Source organism: Lepus europaeus, chromosome 9 (genome assembly GCF_033115175.1).
Source record: "Lepus europaeus isolate LE1 chromosome 9, mLepTim1.pri, whole genome shotgun sequence".
Classification (NCBI taxonomy): domain Eukaryota; kingdom Metazoa; phylum Chordata; class Mammalia; order Lagomorpha; family Leporidae; genus Lepus; species Lepus europaeus.
Window position 1 is genome coordinate 83182779 of NC_084835.1, and position 21830 is coordinate 83204608.

Sequence of the window (21830 nt, forward strand, 5' to 3'; positions counted from 1 at the left end):
TCCACCACCACCTCATCTGACCTGTCATTTTTTTATGTATCAATTATATCATATTATTCCCAGGTTAAAACCTATTAATGACTTTCCATTGCACTTCCATAGAAAGCCTACTCCTCTTATCCTAGCTGTGAGGTCCCCCCGACCTGATTCCTGCCTACCTTTCTAGCTTCAGCTCACCTTGCTCATCACGTTCCAGCCCCACACAGGTTCTTTCTGCCCTGACATGCTTTGCGCCAGTTGTTCTGTCAGTCTAGAGAGCCCCTCCTCTGGGTCTGAGCGATGGCTCGATGGCTCCTCCCCTTCATTCAGGTCTGAGCTCCAATGTCAGCTCCTGAAGCTCACCTGTGGGATCTTTCCCACTACTCCCACCCCAGTAACCACTATCTTTTGTACCCTGTATGGGGGATGGGGGCAGGGGGGACTAATCGCTATCTGAAATAATCCCTCTTATGCACTTGCTTCCTTGTTTATTGTTTGTCTTCTTTGGTGGAAATGCTTTTGGAATGAGGTCATGCCAAATGGCCACGTGGCCCAGAACCATGCTTGACACATAGCGGGAACTCAGCATATAAATACTGAGTGACAGAATAATGTATTGCCAAGTAAGATCCCAAACTCAGTGCTGAGGAAACACAATACAGAAACAACTTGGTTATTCTATATTTCTTAGACAAGTCCAAAAAATATCTTAATGCTCAATCCCTTATTAAACTCTGATGTCACTTCTGAGGTCACACTTGTAGAGTAAAAGAACGAGGTGTGATAATTATCTCATTCCTGTAGAGTTTGACCTGAAACTTTTGAGATAAATGGTCAAAGTATTCTCTAAACATCTATAGAAAAAAAATAAAAGTGAAGGTGCAGACACTGTTGGCACATCTTCATGGTTTTGCTAGTAAAAAGGCTTTTGGCCTGATAGTCTTAAGAGCTGGAATATCTTAATAAATGTGACACCATGTCTCCATAGCCTTTGAAACCACCACTCAAAGAGATGTATTCACATCATAGCTGGAGTATTTTTTAAAAATGGCATATATGATCCCTCCCTCTCAATTTTGAAGTTTTATTATTTATTTGTGTATTTGAAAGCCAGAGTGACAGAGAAGGGGGATATTCTTCCATCCTTTGGCTTTCTCCCCAAATGCCTACAACACCTTAATTTTAAATATATATGTATAAAAATTTACATACATAAAAAGTATACATGTACATGGTTTATACACCAGATCAAACAATTTGGATTTTATTTTTATGGATAGCAGTGGTAAACAAAGTGACAGAATACCTACATCTTTGTGGTAAATGAATAATCAGCTTATTAAATCTGTGGGTTGAATTTACAAAGGATTGACTAGGAGCTGTCGAAAATGGTGAGGCCCTATGTAGAATAAATGGCACTAGGAATAAATTGAAATAAAAGAGCATAAAAGAACCAAAACAGGAGATGACTAAGAAAATAGAATAAATATGTCATGAATGTCAATTTACTAAATCCTGTTATTCACTTCTAACTTTCTATTAGGATTCTGGGTTTTCCAACAATAATCACACAACTCAGCACTAATAGCACTCTGTTCTTTCACTCTCTTGTTCTTTCCTTTCTCCTACACATCTGTCCTGAGATAAAGCATAAAGTCAGAGAAGAAATAAAATGTCAGAGTCAAAGATGGTCTTTGTGCAACATCAGCAGGTGCAGGTCAAAGCTGGCCTGAGTTTCCACAGAGTTCTCTTAGAAAAGACTAAAGTAAAAGTTCACAATCCCACAGTTTGGTTGCAGTGTGCACCTGCTTTTCCACCTCTCCAGATCACTTTGTTTTCCGTTCCAATCCTCTCCTCCACTCAGGCATGAGGAGAGCTCACTTGGGAGGCAGGGGGACAGAATCAGGGCTTCCTTTGAGGAGATATCCAAAATATGTGCGTCCTTATTCTGGGTCTGTTTCAGATTCCAAAATCAGCAGGAAGCAGCACACATGTCCTAAGGACTCCTGCTGTGCCTTGATACCGTTCTTAAGGCTTGCTTCTAGACATTTTTGCATTGAGCTCTCTGAATGCATGCTGTTTGTTTTCTAAGAGATGGCAGAGAGTTCTATGCTGTCCCTTTGTTCTTTCATGGTTCCTAAGTCCCGCCCTATCCCTGATTAGCACCTAATCTGTCCTGAATTCATCTCTCTAAGCCAACAGCCTCATGCTCTGCAAAAACCCAGGGCCTTATGCTAGACACGTATCCAAGTGGTATTCCTGCACTAGGAAAGGTCACACACACACACACACACACACACGGGTCGTTGGTCTCCAGGGTGACTGTTAACCCAATCGCCAGAACTCTGAGCTTAAGGGGAAGATAGAGTTCCTCACTTTGCTTCATGACTTTTAACCCTAGGTAATTCACGGACATGTCAGTGATAATCTTTAGAATGCTTCCTTTTAGCACCCGGGCAGGACCAGGTAGGGGTAGTATAAGGATAATAGGATGTTTCAAATGGTATTTCATAAATCAGAGCCTGCATAGGCTATACTTATCATGATAAGTCTTAGAAGACCAAGGCAGTCTGTTCTATACAGGCTTTGGAATTAGCTGACCTGGGTTCAGATCACCTCTACCACATACTAGAGCAAGTCTTTTAACTAGTCTCTGCCTTGATTTCCTCAATCATGAAGCAGAGATACAAGAATTGTGCCTATAAATCCTAGAACTGTTATAGGATTAAATAAATAAGATCAAGGAAGATGGCATAGTTCCAAGCACTCAGTGTCCATTATGAATTTTTCCATTATGTTTTCTTACCAGACCTACTTCATTCTTTTCCTTCCTCGGACTAAAGCTCTCAGTCATGGTTCTTTCTTTGGAACCAACAAGAAAACCTAGCAGGAGTCATAAGAGATCGGGATTTTAGCCCTGTAAGAAATATTGGGGATCCCAGCTCACTGATCTTCAGGTTGAACAATGTGGAACTTGGGGGTGGGGCTTGCAGAAGTCCCTCCCTTTTTTGAAGCCAGAGATAGTCCCTATTCACTGCCTGGCATACTGAGATTCAATGAAAGGCTTCTTTTCTTAAAAGGTTTCCCTTGGGAAATTAAAAAAAAAAAAAGTGGGAACCCATGCAATTACAGTGAAGCTTTCTCACCCTTCCTTGAGAAGTGTGATGACTCATTGGCAGGTGATCCCATTTCTCTGATGTGACTATGAAGCAGGAAGTTGGAAATCAGCCTTTCAAATGGACAGCCACCCGTCGCTTAGCCCACCAAGTCCACCTGCCATTCTTAGTGCTTTGTTCTATCTTACTGGCTCTTGCGCATTTTGTTGAGTATGAGACTGACACCCCCAACCCCCAAGAATGTGTAACGCATAACCTTGCTTAATGGCTTTGACTCACTTAGGAGTCATTCACCTTGCACAAGTCACATCTTTTATGTCCAGCCTTATGTGCGCCCAAATGCCAGGCATCCCAGGCCCCCACATCAATAACAGACTGACACATCTCACCCTTCCACATAGGTCATACCAATACACGCTGTGTCACAGACTCAATCACAGTGAACCCTTTTAAAAGCACTTTGCTTCTAAGGCTGCTCTCTTTGGGATCCATTATTAAGGAGAAAAATGGTTAAGAAAGAAAAAGATTTTTGCCTACCTGAGGGCTTCTCAGATAAGTTCAGTAAAAAAAGAATTTCATTCTTGTTGAGAGAATGAGGTTATGTAGTTTTGTGAAATGAGCACCATTTATCCTTATTTTCCCTCCAAGCACCTATTACTTGGTGGCTACGGATGCTTTCTGGTGACAGAGTATGATCATAAATAATAGGAAGAGACATTTTTGTCTCCTAAGCAGCGTGCTCTCCAAAGTTGTCCACTTTACCGTAGCTCTGTATTACTTACCAGGGAGATTGCTGGGTCTTGGTGCTAACTCCGAACAACAGACGGCAGAGCTTCGTGGCTGGGACATGCCGGATGGGAAGCCAGTGTTCCCCTCACCCACAGCACCCAACCAGCTGCCACCAAAGCCTCATCAGCACTGGGAGTCTCTTGGTTGGGGTAGATCAGTTCTGCTCCTCAACCTAACCAAGTCCCTTCTCTGTTCTGCCGGCCCTGATCTGCTCAGATTTTACTATTCTGGAAGTCACTTGACCTTGGTTTCTCACTTTTCCTCCTCTCTCCCAAGAGAAATCTTACAGGAGATCCAGAGGCTACGGCTAGAGCACGAACAAGCTTCTCAGCCCGCACCAGAGAAGGCGCAGCAAAACCCCACCCTGCTGGCAGAGCTGCGGCTCCTCAGGTAAGAGAGGGCACGCGCATCAGCTCGGGAGTGGAAACGGTGGCGCTGTTGAATGGACTCTACCCACGTCTAGCTGGAAAACAGCGCTGCACCGTCAGAATGTTCCTTGATAGCACATGCCTAATTGACAAGATTTGGGAAGAAGCTGTTTATATGTATTTCTCTCATTTAACACAGAGAAAAGTAAAAGAGGCTCTTTAAATCAGAAATAAAATCTCTCTCGTCTATGGCCGCATCACCCTAACGTGATCTTGGATCTCGTCTGATCTTGGAAGCTAAGCAGGGTCGGGCCTGGTTAGGACTTGGATGGGAGAAATAAAATCTCTCACTGGAAAAAATTTGAACTCAGTTCTTCTTAGTTATTTGCACTATTAGCAGTGTGTTTTACAAAGGCTCAACAAAACACATAAACAGCTAAATAAATACTACAGGCTCTTCTTTTTTTTTTTGACAGGTAGAGTTAGACAGTGAGAGAGAGAGAGACTGAGAGAAAGGTCTTCCTTTTTCCGTTGGTTCACCCCCCAAGTGGCTGCTATGGCCGGCATGCTGTGGCTGGTGCTCTGCGACAATCCGAAGCCAGGAGCCAGGTGCTTCCTCCTGGTCTCCCATGCAGGTGCAGGGCCCAAGGACCTGAGCCATCCTCCTCTGCCTTTCCAGGCAACAGCAGAGAGCTAGACTGGAAGAGGAGCAACCGGGACAGAATCCAGCGCCCCAACCGGGACTAGAACCCAGGGTGCCAGCACTGCAGGCCTAGTGAGCCGTGACGCCAGCCCAGGCTCTTACACTTAAAAATTTATGTGCTCCTGGGTCGCTGATACTGCATTTTCTAACTGGCATTTCTTTCCTCCTTGGTGTTGCCATCTTGGAACAACATGATGCTTCTAACCCCTTCCTTGCCCTGATGTGTGGGAATCCCAAGACCCCAGCTGAGTCCAGAGCTACATTAACTGTGCCCAGAACTTTGGTGCTATTAGCCGTCATGTCACCTGGTAGCCCACCCTAGAGTGTGAGGCCTGACATGCTGAAGTCCCAGCTGATTGGCTTGCCCGTCTCCATATTCTTCATTGTACTTCTGCCTGGAAGGAAAAGACACTCTCTCCCTTGAAGGGATTTCTCTGTAGACTTGTATAAATCATGCAGTCTGTGTCAAGCATTTTCACAATTTGGGGATTGTATGGGTACCTGATAACCCTGCTTAAGAAATCCTGACCTGGGGGCCGGCGTCGTGGCTCACTTGGTTAATCCTCAGCCTTGCGGTGCCGGCATCCCATATGGGCACTGGGTTCTAGTCCCAGTTGCTCCTCTTCCAGTCCTGCTCTCTGCTGTGGCCCGGGAAGGCAGTGGAAGATGGGCCAAGTGCTTGGGCACCTGCACCCGCACCCTCATGGGAGACCAGGAGGAGGCACCTGGCTCCTGGCTTCAGGTCAGCGCAGCACTGGCCCTCGCGGCCATTTGGGGGGTGAACCAACGGAAGGAAGACCTTTCTCTCTGTCTCTCTCTCTCTCTCTCACTGTCTATAACTCTACCTGTCAAAATTAAAAAAAAAAAAAAAGGAAAGAAAGAAATCCTGACCTGGGTATGTGCTTGTCATTTCAGACTTCAAAGAACTGCAAAACAATGGGCTCTTGCAAAGTTACTTTAGTACACACTGAGAGGTGGCCATAGAGTGCAGCCGCATGAGCCCCTTGTTATCGCATTCCTAGAGGTCCTCTCCATTGCATTTCTTACTTACAATATTAGAATTTTCCTTTTACCTTCTCAAAATATTCCAAAATACCAAAAACTACAGGCCCACATACAAAAGATAACCAGAGATATACCTACTCTTATTTCAAGCCGTACTCTGAAGTCCTCAGTACACCACATGAAGACAGTATCAAAGAAAAGCAATTAATGGATTTGTCATTGAAGAGTGTTTTTAATGGGACAAGACTTTAAAAATTAGAAAGTGTTATTAGCCCAGAGAGACAATCGCCAAAAAAAGAGATAGCACTACGGCCTCTGAAATGTTGATGTGCCTCATCCTCTGCAGGCAGAAGAGAGGCAGTTATAAAGGGGATTCAAGGAAGAATTGCTTCAGGAATAAGCCATAAATGACAATCAAAGTTTAAAAATATAAATGCAAGTATAGTCAAAGGAGACCAAGATATGTTTATAAATTTTAAATTCAAAATTCATTATAGAGAAAGCCTGTATGAAACAAATTAGAAATGTCTCATTTATAGCCCTAACCTGACATCCTACAAAATATATTTCAACTGAATGAGTCATTGACCTAACTCAATATGACATTTTTATATTGTCCATTTTTCATGTCTGAGTTCCTGCGGTAGCTTCCCTTAATATGGTGTCTGTGCCATCAAGAGTACCCACATCAGTTCATGCATTAATGCACACACAGCTAAAGCATTCACACATTTATAGAATATAAGTTTTAATATTTCAAACTCAAACAGAAGCCTGTAGGGCAAGGGAAAGTTGTATATATTACTTATTCACTAATGATCATAAAATAATGGATTTGAAATTGGTTTTGAAAGTATATGTATCCTTCAAAAATGTGAGCCATTAATAATATTATTCTCCATTTTTCATTTCTTTTCCTTTTTAGATATTTCTGGTACCTCTTAGTGTCAACTTAAATGATGGAACGTAGATTGTCCTTAGTGGTTTCCATTCTGCCTGACATCTTAATAGAAGTTCTTTAGAACAAAATAAAATTAAACAAACACAAACTTTATATATCATTTTCAGGTGTGGGTCAATTACACAGGAATTCCTTTATTCTCACATCACTTTATGAAAGCAAACACAAGCCAAAAAACTTAGATTTGTCTGTAATAACTACGCACATTAATATTTCAGTTCTGAATGTTACCACAGTGCATACTGGGGATGAAAAATATTTAAAACATACATTTATTTATAAGTCATGTTTTTGAACACTAAGGTAATCAATATTTTCTGCAAATTTACAAAAGAATCTTTGGATCCAGATTACCTGGAAGATTGGCCTTTTTCAGTGAAAATTTGGCTTTTGCCTGTTGTCTCAAGGGAAGCCAATGGCACAACACAAGGCCTGCCACAGAAAATATCTTGTTAAATGGTCAATTAGGTCATAGTCAACGGGTGGAAATGTCTGGAAGGGTTTTAATTCTTTCTAAATGCAGGACAGCTTCTAACAAGCAGAAGTATATGCCCAGCTGCAGTTGTTCGATTGATGACAGTTACCTGTCTGGGAACCATGTCAAAGATGCAAAGGGGTGTCCTTTTTCAGAGTCCGGTAGTCTCATAGAACCGTGAAGGGTAACTCAGCGAGTTGAATGCTGTTTCTGATGACAACTGCTTCTTTCTTAGACAGCGCAAAGATGAGCTGGAGCAGAGAATGTCTGCTCTCCAGGAGAGCCGGAGAGAGCTAATGGTCCAGTTGGAAGGTCTCATGAAGCTGCTAAAGGTCAGCCATTTCAAATAAGTTTCTACAATCTGTTGCTATGGCGTGTGTCAGGTCTCTTACACAGAATGTGCCATTATTTTTCCAATTAATATACCTGATTTCCCCCAATGTGTTGTTTCAAACTCAGATGCAGAACTGTTTGTTAGACCCGTGAGTCATTAGCAGTCAACTACAGATCTCATTCTAATCCATTTCCTACAACCAGACTACTGAAGACTTGCATGGGGAAATTTCCTCTCAGCTTATTCCCCATTCCTTTATGTCCTTGAAAGTCGTAAAATGGAATTTTTTAAGAAATATCTTACATTTAATAGTTTTCAGCAACATTGACTATAATTGAATAGAGGCTACTACCTAGTTTAGAAAATTAAAATATAGCTGTTAACTTGGGCAAGTTTAGTTTTATTAAAGAAGTAACATGTTAATCTCAGTAGGATGTTTTAGCCATCTGTGTGGCTTTAGCAGCAAGTCACACGACATCTGTAGGTCTCAAATGCAAACAGTCAGTGGGAATATCTGCTTACTCTTCTGTAGGCAGAGTTTATTTAGGTATCTGCAGAAGTCCTCTGTGGAGTGCTATAATCTGATATTCTCATTTGAAGTGCCATTCTTCCTTTGATAAAGACTCATTCCTTCCTTCAGTATACACTGAATTTCTGTTCAAGTCAAAAAGTAGACGAATTGTGTCCACAGGCCAGCAGGAGTGTCAGAGCTGCATAGTCACCCTGCCTGATGTAAAGAAACAGGAACTAATATAGATGAGAGTTGTGACACGCCAAAGCTGGGAACTGCAGCTCCCAGGACAGCTCCCTGTGAGGCAGCAGCTCCTGCTTTTCAGTTCAGGCGTCACTCACATCCCCAACACATGACAATTTGTTGTTTCTGTATTGTTGGTTCGTCCTTCCTTCCTTCCTTCCTTCCCCTTTATTTCTCCCTTCCTCTTTCCCTTTTTCATTTATTTCCCTAACAAAAATTATTTTTAATCACAGGTACTGCTCTTGTAACATTTCTTTTGTTTTCCTTTTTTATTCTTCAGTCAACTTTTTGTCATCAGTGTCCTCTTTAGCAATCTATATTAGGAATGCTTTATATTTACTCCAAAAAACTTTATTAGTATATTAGACATGTGGAGTGTAGAATTCATGGTTTTTTCCTACTTTTTGTGGTAAGACAGGATAAGATAATTAATAACCTGCTGCTGTTTCCGGCCTGTTATCCTATTTGATGAAACAGAAAAGTTCTTTCCTGCTTCTCTATACAATTGTACAAAATGAAGAGGTCTGAACCCATGTTATCCTTCATTGAATGGCAGGAAGCTTTGAGAACTGTACCTTGCTAGCGTTCCTATAGCTTCTGTCATCATAGTGATGGATAGGAGATTACTGACCACCAGACACCTAACCAGCAGCCTGGCCCAAGTGAATACAACCCATTACCAGGATGTGCAAACACCAGGCTAGAGAAACAGGTCATTCCGAGAGATGGTTGGACACATAGAGGAAAGAGATGTGTCTGTAGTCTCAAATACATAACAGACCTGAAACTGTAGTCACTGAAGTGGCAGAGGCCTGGATCTGCCTTCGAAGCCATGTTGATGTATCTCCCATCTTGCATTACTTCACACTGTATATACCTGCTCTTCCTGGAACCCTGGGTAATCTAACTATTATTGATTCAATCTTTCTGTAGGAAGAAGAACTGAAGCAGGGAGTAAGTTATGTCCCCTACTGCAGGTCTTAACTAACAGTGGAGGGGCCTGCCATCCTGCCGATTTTCTCATTGCTTTTGCCTCTAATGTATGTTCATGCTTCAGTTTGGAAAGAAAAAAAAAATCATACTAATTTGCTTCCTTTCCAATGTAGTGCTTGAATTGAGATTATAAAGTTTAGCATTTTTATAACTATCTCTACTGTGGGCATCAAAGAGCTATTAAATCTTTTAGAAGAGAGAACAAACTGTAATTAACTGACAACTCTGTGGACCCCCAGATATATAAATTTCAAAACAGTCTTATGGTTTTCAGGGCTGTTGACTAGACCCTTCTGTTAATATAAAGACACCACCACCATTTCAGCAGACTACACTAACGTCAGCAATATCTCAAAACCTGCAGCACACAGAAGCTCACCTCCGCATCCTCTCATGCCGTGGGCGTGCAGAGCAGTTTCCATTTTACTGAAAAGGTGTAAAACCTCTTTTCATGTCCTCGCATCACATAATTTTGAAGCCCTGTTCCCACTGCTCACCAAAATGTTTTCAGTCTTATGAGAGAAATATTGTCCCCAGTAATGGGCTTCATTTCTCATCTTTTTGGTTCTTCCCCAAAGCAGAATCCCAACTGTTGGTTGCCAGTAGTCTAACGAATAGGAAGCTTTTAGCCTTTCTCTTATCACCAAGAATTGTCCTGTTCTGGCAGTTCACAGGACCATGACATACATTTTTCTTTTTCTGGAAATAGAGGGCATTGTGACTCTCACCTTAGCCTAAACTGGAGCCCTACGTCTGACCCTGCGATCAGGTTCAGAAGCCAGCAGAGGGAGCAGCATACTCAAAAGGAAATATAATTATATAAAAGCAAAATAAAACAGTCATAATTTCCAGTGCATGTACCAAGTTGTGTATGACAATATATCCCACTCATTGGCATTATGAAGAAGTTTCACATTATTTCCGTGGATCAGTTAAAACCACAGTCTGTCCAATTTCAACGTATCTTTTAATTCTCCTGTATGCTCTTTTCTATTACTCATTGTGTGTGTTTGTGTGTAACAAAGACTGTTTGCCAAATGCTGGACACATTTTTATCCTTCATTCCCATCGTCTGTTTAAAAAAAAGCAAAAAGGAAAGTGTAAAATCTGTAATATCAGACAATAAAGACAATGTATTACATTATTTTGTATTTTGTGAAAAAAATTACTAAGCTTAAATTTTAATGGAACACGGTCCCCCTGGGTGAGGGATTTACAGCCTGTATAATTGCCCATGAATGCGTTCCTAGGGGTATTGCTGTTGTACTTCCAACACACTTAGATCATGGTAGAGAAAAATGCCCTTTTTTTTCTTGCACTTCCCTTTGCAAAATGCCTCTTTTCTTTCCTGTCTCTTTCTTAGTGTGTGCATTTGAAAAAGGAAATAAGACTCAACTATAACCTTCCTCCTCCCAGTGGACAGAGGGGCCATGGTCCTGTAGTTGGTCAGCCTTGCTTTAGCCATTTTCCTGAGGGAATCCCCTCCCTACCATTTCCCAGGCAGCACATTCTTGAAAGGCTCTCATGGACCAGGAAGTTGATAACGATCCTACACTTGGGGCCAAACTATGGCAGTGCCTGTAAATAAATCTGCATCATTGCCACCACCCCTTTCAGCTTCTCCACAGAGCCCCTGGCCAGCTTCTGCAACTTGGAGAGCCTGCCAGAAGGGGGCGCTGCAGCATAGTTCCAAGGGGCCATGGGTCTGGACCCCCAGATGTCAGTAGAGTTATCTGGGGGGTAGGATAGCTTTCCCATCTTACTGATTGATTGGTTGTTATACTCAAGCTACTTTTCTGAAAGGGTCTGAGGCAGCTTACAATAAAAGATATAAAGAGAGACTTCATAAAATTGAAATTTAAAAATCAAAAACTAAGGGAAATCAAATGTGAATATGTTAATCTTAAGGGATAAGGGTGTGACTCTGAGCTTTCTGGCAAGGAGGCAAACAGAGAATATAATCAGTGGTTTTAGTGGTATAAACATACCACTTCTCAGGAGACCAAAATTTCTGTGACAGAAAGCATAAAGAAATAGGCTCCACTCAGAGATTCACAGTTGTACTGAATAATAAAGTGGAAAAATTGCAGTCATAGATGTCATGTGGCTCTTTCTAATACTGACCTTCAGTCAGAATGAAAGACAGAAGCCCATCAATACCAGCCCTACAGAAGCAACTCTACAAGGAAATAAGCAAATGTCATCCAAGTATGTAGACTTCTCATGTTATAACATGATCTAAGGAGAGAATTTAGAAGTTTTAGAGTGGCATCTGCTTCTAAATTCTGTTTTTCTTTGTAAGCTTTCCCCTTTGGGGACATTCTCTTTGTAAAATCAAACTTTAAACACCCCCACACAACACATTGTGCTTGATTTAATAACCTCTACTTGCTTTTATCATAAGTCTGTGTGGTTCAATGTAGTGTTTTATTATGCTGGTATATATAATTCCTACTTATACTGTTTCTTGTTAGAGATAATGCATGAATTTATTCCCCTTGAGGAGAGAACATGAATTTAAAAATAAATAGTGCCTGTAATATAATATGATGATTATGGTATCACAAGCAATAAATTTTTTTACAAAACTTGAATTGAAGTCATCCTACCCTCTTTCTTCTTTGTGTATCTTTAAGGTTTATTGAAGGAATCATAAAAAGAACACTCATAAAAAGTTTAATCATGAAGGCAGCTGGGGTGTAATTGTAGTGTTGATATGCTCCAGGGTTCCTGGTATATTTCCACTTCCAAATAGTATGCATACCAGTCTGAAACCAAGTATACTGACTTCGAGTTTTTAAAATAAGGTTTCAGTGATTATTATCTTTGCAAGATTACTAGAATTAGGCCTGAATTTCAGTGGTCCTGGCTCTTTTCTTACAATGTGAAACCTTAAGTCAATTATTTCCAGATAATTTATCTCCAAGAGACTAAGACTTGCCTCAAAGGGTATTTTTTTATGGATTCTGAAAATTAATGGGTGTGAAAGCACTTTGTAAAAATACTACATGAATTGCAGGGTAATTCTGGATGGGTGTACATATGTATATCATACACACAGTTTCTGAGGGTACTTCAGCAAGTTCATGAGAAAAGGAATTAATCATTAGTTTGGTGCAAAAGAGTTTTTGAAATCCATGCATACAAGAAGTCCTAAGAAAGTTCATGAAAGATGCATATTATGAAAAAACTACACATGGATTTGAAAAATTTTTTGCCCCACAACAAGCTATTTTAAAACCTATTTTTCCATGAACTTGTTGAAGTACCCTTGTATATGTAACTTTTCAAATTTGACCCATATTTTACACACCTGCACTCATGCATTGACTGACTGCCTTGTACTTGACTGTCTCCATTGAGAGAGAAAATTTGAAAAGAACTGTGTTCGTATCTCTTGTAATTTTGTTCATTTTATTTGAAAGGCAGAGAGAGAAGCAGAGGCAGTTTCTTGATCTGCTGGTTCACCCCACAAATGCCTGCAAAAGTCGGGGCTGGGCCAAGCTGAAGTCAGGAGTGTAGAGCTCAATCCAGTTCTCCCACATGCAGGGCAGGGACCCAAGTACTTGAGCTATCAACTGCTACCCCCAAGAATGCATATTAGCGGGAAACAATAAGAAACCAAGGAGCCAGCACTCCAAACCAGCCCCTCTGTCCAATATGAGATATGGGCATCCTGAGCAGTAACTGAACCACTATGCCAAATGCTCACCCATTGCAGTTGTTTGTGACAATAGACAACAGATTCATAATTTTAGAAAAAATGACAAACACAGTCCAGTAATACATTTTTCTATTTCTGGTTAACATCCGATATGATCCTAGATGTGAGGAGGCCCCAAAAGATCAATTTTGTCAGCCTGGATTTCATCTTCTTTTCTTTTCCATGTTCATCCTCTCTGGTGCTTTTCCCTCAGACTAATGAACCAGTCAACAGCCAGGGAGGCAGGTAATTAGCTTCAAAGATATTCAGCACCTAGCTGACAATCATCTCATGTTCAAAAACATACACCTTATCTCACCTCTTGTTCTTTGTTAATTAGTAATTGATTAATTCTAAAGAAGTAAAACGTATTTCTCTCCTTCAAAAATCTTAGAGGATGACCCTCCTGTGCAGGGTAAAGTCCACAGTGGAGACCTTCAAACCTGGATCTTTCCCAGCCTCATCTCTTGCTACTCCCCACAGCGAACCCAGTTCTGCAGCCACCTGCCGGCCTCGCCAGCATCCCAGTCATGCTCCCCTATGCTTCTAGCACCTTGCTCATTCTATTCCAAGGCCCAGGATTCCCTTCTGTCTGCCTGATACTTCCTCCTTTCTGCCTGGAAATCTCCATTATTAAAATCCAAGTCATGCCCAAGCATGGAAATGACCATGAGTGTGATAGTAGTACGGGGATAGTGGAAGAAGGCTACAAGAGGGCTGGATGTAGCAGAATGCAGCCTTGCTGTGCCTTCCCAGCCTGCTGAGTACACCCAGGTCTGACTTCTCAGCCCAAAAAGAGAAAAGGCTGCCTCATTGCTCTGTATTTTGCCAGGATAGCCTTGTTCAGCAATTAACATTTATTCCTTTTCTTGAAGGACTAAGAAAGAAACCAAACTACTTTTTAGGGAGAAAAATCAGAAAAGTTATGGATTATGTCAGACTTTTAAAAATTGATACAAAAGGTTGAGTATACTCAGATGATGGTGTGCAGAAATTAATTTTTCATTCATTCTCTAGGAAGAGATCTATTTTAAATTTGCCAAGTGTGATATATGTATTCCTTCTTCCATAAATCAGCTCCCTGTTTGGGAATTTCAGATCTATATATTGATCTGCATGGACCACTGTCCCTTAAGTCTTTGCTCCATTAATCATTGAGTGATTTCCAGGAAAGGATGTCCACAGAGATTAGTCATTCCAGCCATCCTACAGTAGTTGGCAGAGAGCCATGCTTCATGACCAGGATGGAGGCCACCTTTCTACATGGGCCACCACCTATGAAAATGAAGCTCATTTGCATCACCACTGATTTGGCCCAATACCAAGAGGCAGCTGCCCATTCTGAGTGTCCCTACAAGGACAGAACATAAAGGAAGATCAGAGATGGTATTCCTCAAAGCAGGTGTTAGGAAGCTTCTGTGCATCAAACTGGACAGTGTTCTGGCAAAGAGAGAGGGGCCATAACCACCCAGGAGTCACCATCCTACCATCACAAGTCTAGGGAAAGGCTGGACATTACTGGGAGTTGCAAGTTGCCCAAAAGATACAACTGAATTTTTTCTTCAATGCAGAATCTTCCACCTAAATTCTTCACATGATCAGAATGCTTGGAATTATACCAACTAGAGATTCATTGAGAAGATGGTGGCTATTAACCATGTGCACATTGATGTAATCCAGATTCAGTCCATTGTTTTCCCTTAACACATAACACAATCAAGTATTTGTCTCTTAACACGACCACTACCGGAAGAGGAGGCAGACAGAAAGGAACAGGAAACGTTGGAGTTAGAGGTAGGGTGCTAATGTGAGAAAGCTGGGACTGGGAACGCCTCAGGCACAGGGTTAACAGGAGAGCCTAGTGCACTAGGAGAAGGGAAGAGGCTCACAGAGAGGAAGGTCAAAGGGCCAGACGCATGCCTCTCCTTACAAACGCTGACCAAAGGGGAAGAGCCCCATGAGCAGAGCTGGAGAGCCTGGGACAACAGGGCAAGCAGGGCTACAGTGCACTGCAGTCCCAGGACAGCCATGGCCCCATATCTGACATCACTGGGGTCAGATATGTACCTAATCCAGAATCCATTCAGGTTTTTGAAAGACAATACACTGCAGGTACCACATCCATTAGCGTCATCCATTTGGGCCAAATCATTGTGAAATAGCATGTTTGTCAGAGCTTTCCTGCTTTCAAAATTGTAGATAAGAAAGAAGACCTTGGGCCTGTACTTCTGTGCTGATAAACCACCCAAAGACCCTCCCGCCACACTGGATACCCACACCTCTCCATCACTTAGTGACTGAAAGGCATTGCCTGACCCAGGAAGAGGCGCTAGGATGCTGCTCCAATATCACACAGCAGTGGGTCTGTGCCTTCCTCCATTTCAACCTTCTGATTGCTGAACCTTTCTCCACTTAGTTGAGCATGGATGGAAGCGCATGACTGGTTACAACACCCACAATCCTGAGAAGACACTATGGTACTATGGGGACTGGGATCCATTCTACCTCTGCCACTCTCTAGCTTAGAGACCTTGGGGAACCCAATTATCCTCTCTGAGCCTCATCTTGTTAATCGATGAAGTGGGAATAATAATGTCCCATACAGTTGTTAGGAAGACTAAGTATTTGAGATTAAAATGCCCCATAGACTACAGATTGCCATTCAAATATAAGATTTCTCCCCTACCACTTTATTAGGTAAATGAAACAAAACTATGTACAAGTGCCTTATACACGGCAAAGTACATCCAAAACTGAAGCTGTATGATTATGAGCCTTCCACCATGGAAGAGGATCTGCTTTCCCAGGCTGTGTAGCCGGCAAGAGCCTAAAACTACCCTGTGCCACTTCCTGTCTAATCTCCTCTCTGTGCTGTGATTGGTCCCTTGGTAAAGAGGACAGACAAGAAAGGTCCAGGATCCCTCTAAGGACCCTGCCTTGAGAAGATGCTCAGGGGGTTTGCCAGGGATAGGCAGCCCTCGGGGTGCCTGACCAGTATCTTCTCCCTTTGAATGATCCTCCTCCACCAGCCACAGACCACCAATAGCCCCGGATTCTCAGAGCACTTGGCTCAGCCTCCAGCCCTGCCAGTCTGGCTCCAGTCACCTCTCAGGGCACTGGGATACAAACCGCACAGGTAGAACTATGATGCCTACTTCCTAGGCTCACAGACAGAAATCAGTGAGAAGGTACATGAAGCACTCCCCCCACTCCCGCCTGGAACATTCTAGAGTACGACTCGAAGGTGAAGCTCTCTATTCTTGGCACGGGAAACAGTCGGGGGCGGGGGAGATGCAGCATTAGCTCAGAAACAGAAGTTCTCAAGGTAAAGGGGCTGAGCTGCCAATGCCTGCTGGGGAGAAGCAGAGGCATCCCTGAGCAGGCCGAGCCAAGCAGGCTGCAGAGCGTCGCTCCTGGGCAAAGTGCTCTTCCTTGGCCTGGACAGACCAATACAAGGTACTGAAAGAATGGAATCTTCAGCCCTCTGGGCGCCACATGGGTTATTTTCTGTGCTCTGCTCTCGTTTGCTTCATTTTTAATTCTAGATCTTTCTCATTTTATAGATTTTGACAATTATGTGTGATTCTGAGCCCTGGAGAGCTAACAGCATGGCATTTTATAGGATTGATGTGTGTTTTAACTGCAAGCAGCTAAAGCCAAATCAACAATCTAGACTGACTATTCCAGAGCTTTGCTCTGTGCTGCATGGGTAGGCGTTGGAATAGGTTGGCAATGAACCTCTAGGCCTTGCTGTGGAAGTCCTCACTCTAGCTGGGCAGATCCAGCAGACTGGAATGGAATCAGTGTGAGCCCTTAGTGTGCCGTGTATGCATTTGAGGGTCTCCTTGAATTTCCTTATGCATGTGTGACTGATTTCCTTTATCAACTAATTATTAAAATAGGCAAACTATTTCAAAAAAAAAAACCCGCATTATAGAAACAAAACCTGCATTATAGAAAACAAAACAAAATGTAAGGTGTGGCAGTCTCAGAATGGTTTTATACCAAAGACTGTCCTGCAGGGACAAGTGGCTTTTAGTTGGTTTCTACTTCTCTCTTTCCTTATTTCAAAACCCAACTCTTCCTATGGTCCTGGTAGAATACTGTCTTTTCATAGATGCAGAGAAAGACATTTCCTGCAGGAAGCAGTAGCCCAAGATTAAAAACAAATTTTTATTTTTCCTCTTCTCCATAAGAATCTCTGACTCACAGAGTAATTTGACAAAGTCAGCTTATACTGCACAACAGGAATTAAGCCACTTCTACCTCACTGGATTCTTAATTTGGAACTTGACATTCATTATGTTGTGTGCCATGATTTAAACTGTGAATTAGCCTCTAAAGATGATGCCAGGATACATAGATAGAAAAATCCAGGGAGTATATAAACCACATCCATCTCAAGTCATCCCCTAGTTTGAATTTAAAACTTTCTCCTTGATGTCTTTATTCTTCAAATTTCTTTCCAGGAGAAAATACACACCTTGTAATTATCTCTGTTTAACCATTATATTATTCTTTATATGGGCACACATCTCATGTATTATAGAGCATTGCTATACTAATATGCCTAGCTTTCAACATTTAACCCAAACTTCCAGTTCTATATAATAAGGTCCTAAATTATCTCCACCTAAACTGGGGTTTAGGCTTGCCATCTCAATTACGTCGATTTCCTTCAGCTTTGAGAGTTCACCATCACTGTTTTTAACATGTGACCAGAGGAGACATGGGGAATGGCATAGGGCCGTTTTCTTGGGAAAACAAATTAACAACTTGCGTTGTCTCTTCAGACCCAGGGAGCAAGCTCTCCTCGCTCCTCCCCCAGCCACACCATCAGCAGGCCCATCCCCATGCCAATCCGGTCGACCTCCGCCTGCTCCACCCCGACCCACACGCCTCAGGACTCCCTCACGGGGGTAGGGGGTGACGTACAAGAGGCGTTTGCACAAAGTAAGTGGCTTTGTTCTTTCTTATGGTCTGCTTTGACATAGCGAATGAGTGGCCGAGATCTGTGGAGTAGCAAGAGCCTTGGGAGCCATACGTGGTTACTCTGGGCTACCCCATGGCCATTTTAGGAACACCCCACGCCTCTTTGTTCATGCCGCAGTTTGGCCGCCTTTGGGCTTCTGTCACCTGCCCTGTTATTTTTAGTCAGTGGTTGCTCATCAAGGGATGGGAAAATCTTTTAACCGCTATCCCAGGAAGCTTTATAAATATAACCCATTTCAAATTCTAAACAATCTTTATTCCTGCTATCGTCTTTACATTAAAGAAAATTCAACACTGAGATTAAATAATCCCAGCTCTTTAGCTCTGAGATAACCAAGAAGGACATTTGGTCATTTTTTATTATTTCTTAAAATGTTAACACATTTACAAATTGTACATATCTATAAATAAGTAATGTTTTGATATGTGTATAACATTGTGTAATCTCCAGTCAGTGTAAATGTATCTGTCTCTTCAAATATTTAACATTTTATGGTAAAAATATCCATAATCCTACCTTCTAGTTATTCTTTTTAAATAAAGAAATAGAATACATATTAACATTATCTGTAGCCACCCAGTTGTATAATAGAGCTCCAGAACTTGTTATTCCCATCTGCCTGTTTTAGGTCCCCCGTTCAGATGGCCTCAAGAGTTGAATCACTGCCTCTGTGATATGGGGCTATAAGGTTAGGCCTCCACCATTAGCAGAGGAGTGCAAAGTGGGATGGAGATGCCAACCTGCCTTCTCCCACACGATGCCTCTTCCATTTATACACTGCCCTGTGGGGGTGTCCCGAGGAAAATGGCTTAAAATTTTTCTTACCATCACTTTTTAAATTTATAGACAGTAAAAAAAAATGATTCCCCTCACGGATACCCTCAGTCTGATGAATCATGTTCCTAGAAGTCACAGTACTTCCCGACTTTTTGTTTGTACAGTATAGACATGTTTAAGCCTGTGTGTACAGGTGCATACTCTTCTTTCTATACAAACAAGATCATGCATTGCACCTTAGGCTGTAGATTGTGTTTTCTCCAAATTGGCTATATTGTGAGCATTCTTCCAGGAACTCACATATAAATCTAAGGAGAAAAAAAAAAAAGACATGTGACTCCAAGCTGTAAAGCAAAGGGAAGCATAGAAAAAAGTCAAGACAAAAAAAAAGACCTGAGGACAACTTTTCCAGCTCAGATGCAATCCTGTTTCATAGTTTGTCACACATGAACATGTGAAAATCAGTAAGAAAGTAATGAACAGTGAGAAGAAATATGCATTTCTGGCGCACTAGGTTAATCCTCCACCTGCAGCACCAGCATCCCATATGGCCACTGGTTCTAGTCCTGGTTGCCCCTCTCCCAGTCCAGCTCTCTGCTATGGGAAAGCAGTAGAAGATGGACCAAGTCCTTGGGCCTCTGTACCCGCATAGGAGACTGGGAAGAAGCTCCTTGCTCCTGGCTTCAGATCAGTATAGCTCCAGCCGTTGCAGCCATTTGGGGAGTGAACCAATGGAAGGAAGACCTTTCTCTCTCTCTCTCCCTCTCACTGTCTGTAACTCTACCTGTCAAATAAATAAATAAAAACCTTAAAAGAAGAAATATGTATTTCCAGTAAAGATATGAAAAGATGCTCAACCTCTCAAAGAATTGTAGAAATACACATTTTAATAAATATCACCTTTCACCTGGAAGATTTTTTAAAAAATTTTTTAACATCCATAATCCAAGGATAGCAAGAGAGTGAAGAAACATTCTATTTTTTTAAGGTTTATTTATTTATTTGAAAAGCACAGTTACAGAGAGGTGGAGAGAGAGGGGCGGGGGAGAGAGGTCTTCCATCTGCTGATTCACTCCCCAAATGGCTACAATGCCTGGAGCTGGGCCAATCTGAAGCCAAGAGTCCAGAGCTTTTTCCAGGTTTCCCATGTAGGTGGAGAGGCACAAGGACCTGGGCCATCTTCTACTGCTTTCCCAGGCCATAGCAGAGAGCTAGATCAAGAGTGGAGCAGCCAGGGCTCAAACCTGCACCCACATGGGATACTGGCACTGCAAGTAGCAGCTTTACCCACTACACCACAGTGCCGGCTCCCACAGATACTCTTATCTCTTATCCAAAGAAATATTTTAAAGAAATCTATGGTTTTGTAAATCAGTTTGTGCTTTCTAATATGACAAATGTCTTTACCTAACTACTTTGATTTCTTAAACTTTAAGTGTATTTATATTTTACTTATCACTTTCTGAGACATGACAGAATGAAATGTGACCTATAGGCAACCTCTAGTTCACAAAATGTTCATACTAAACCCATTTATTTGTTAGGCAGGTATCTGGCATCTTGAACCTTTTTTCCAAACTATTCCAACTCTACCTTGTCTCATTCCCAAGCCAACCCACAAATACTCATCTAATTCTTATGGTACCTAAAACTAAAAATAATCCTCATTTTACCATGAGCTAAATCTCAGCGTAGTCTTAAGTTTCAGGGCAGAGCACATGACAAGCGTCTGCCTGTGTCTTGGCAGCAAGAGCAAAAATCCTCACCTCTTACCCACACTCTGGGAGCACTTAGTACATACATTTCCCATTCCCAAGAGGTACCTATGCAGGTAGGGAGAGCTCCAGAGCCCTGATGGGAGGCAGAGACTCTGCAGATCCCACTTGCTCAGCCACCAGGAGAAGGCTACCATGACCACAGCAGCTGGGGAGGCGCAATTCTCCCAGCTAAAGAAGACTTCTCACCTGTGTGGATGATTCTTTCAAAGGTGACCACATATGCTGGTCTACCTGGGACCATCCCAGCCTATGCCAGGTCACCCAGTCTTACTAATGGCTCCTTTTCACTTTCAAAATTGCCCCAATTTGGACAGTAAATTACACAAACATCAACCCTTAGCCATGTCATTATCAATGCAAAGGATTAGCAAACAATGTGAAAATTTGTGGAAAAGGAGAAGCCTTGTTTTTTTTAATTATTATTTTTTCTTCACTGAAGGTTCAAGAAGAAATTTGAGGAATGACTTGCTAGTAGCAGCAGATTCCATCACTAATACCATGTCCTCTCTCGTGAAGGAGCTGAATTCTGGTGAGTCTCTTGTCCCCTCTGTCCACTGTGGAGAGATCCAGAGGTGCTAAGGGCCTCTCTTGGCAGTATGCTCATTGTCAAATAGTAAAATATCTTTTAAAGATCTATGTAGATACTTATTAGTATATTCATATTTTAGTAATGCTCATATTCTGCTTATTACAAACATTATTTTTTTTTTGACAGGCAGAGTGGACAGTGAGAGAGAGAGAGACAGAGAGAAAGGTCTTCCTTGGCCATTGGTTCACCCTCCAATGGCCGCCATGGCCGGTGCGCTGTGGCTAGCACACTGCGCTGATCCGAAGGCAGGAGCCAGGTGCTTCTCCTGGTCTCCCATGGGGTGCAGGGCCCAAGCACTTGGGCCATCCTCCACTGCACTCCCTGGCCATAGCAGAGAGCTGGCCTGGAAGAGGGGCAACCGGGACAGAATCCAGCGCCCCAACCGGGACTAGAACCTGGTGTGCCAGCGCCGCAAGGCGGAGGATTAGCCTGTTGAGCCATGGCGCCAGCCTTTATTACAAACACTATTAATATATGCCCAATGTAGAAGGTTTGGAAAAGGCAGATAAAATA

General features: G+C 42.2%; 1 protein-coding gene across 16 annotated transcripts in view; it reads left to right on the top strand.

Annotated features, from left to right (window-relative positions):
* Positions 1 to 21830, top strand: part of DTNA (dystrobrevin alpha) — a 303884-nt gene that overhangs the window by 268511 nt on the left and 13543 nt on the right. For 13 of the 16 annotated variants that reach the window (XM_062201516.1, XM_062201515.1, XM_062201520.1 and 10 more), the window contains 4 exons: positions 4161 to 4274; positions 7632 to 7728; positions 17974 to 18133; positions 21168 to 21257. In XM_062201516.1, coding sequence (XP_062057500.1) covers positions 4161 to 4274; positions 7632 to 7728; positions 17974 to 18133; positions 21168 to 21257 — 461 coding nt within the window. Of the gene's footprint in view, positions 1 to 4160; positions 4275 to 7631; positions 7729 to 9417; positions 10622 to 17973; positions 18134 to 21167; positions 21258 to 21830 lie in introns of those variants that run through there. The other 3 variants (XM_062201527.1, XM_062201528.1, XM_062201529.1) reach the window with 1 other exon arrangement.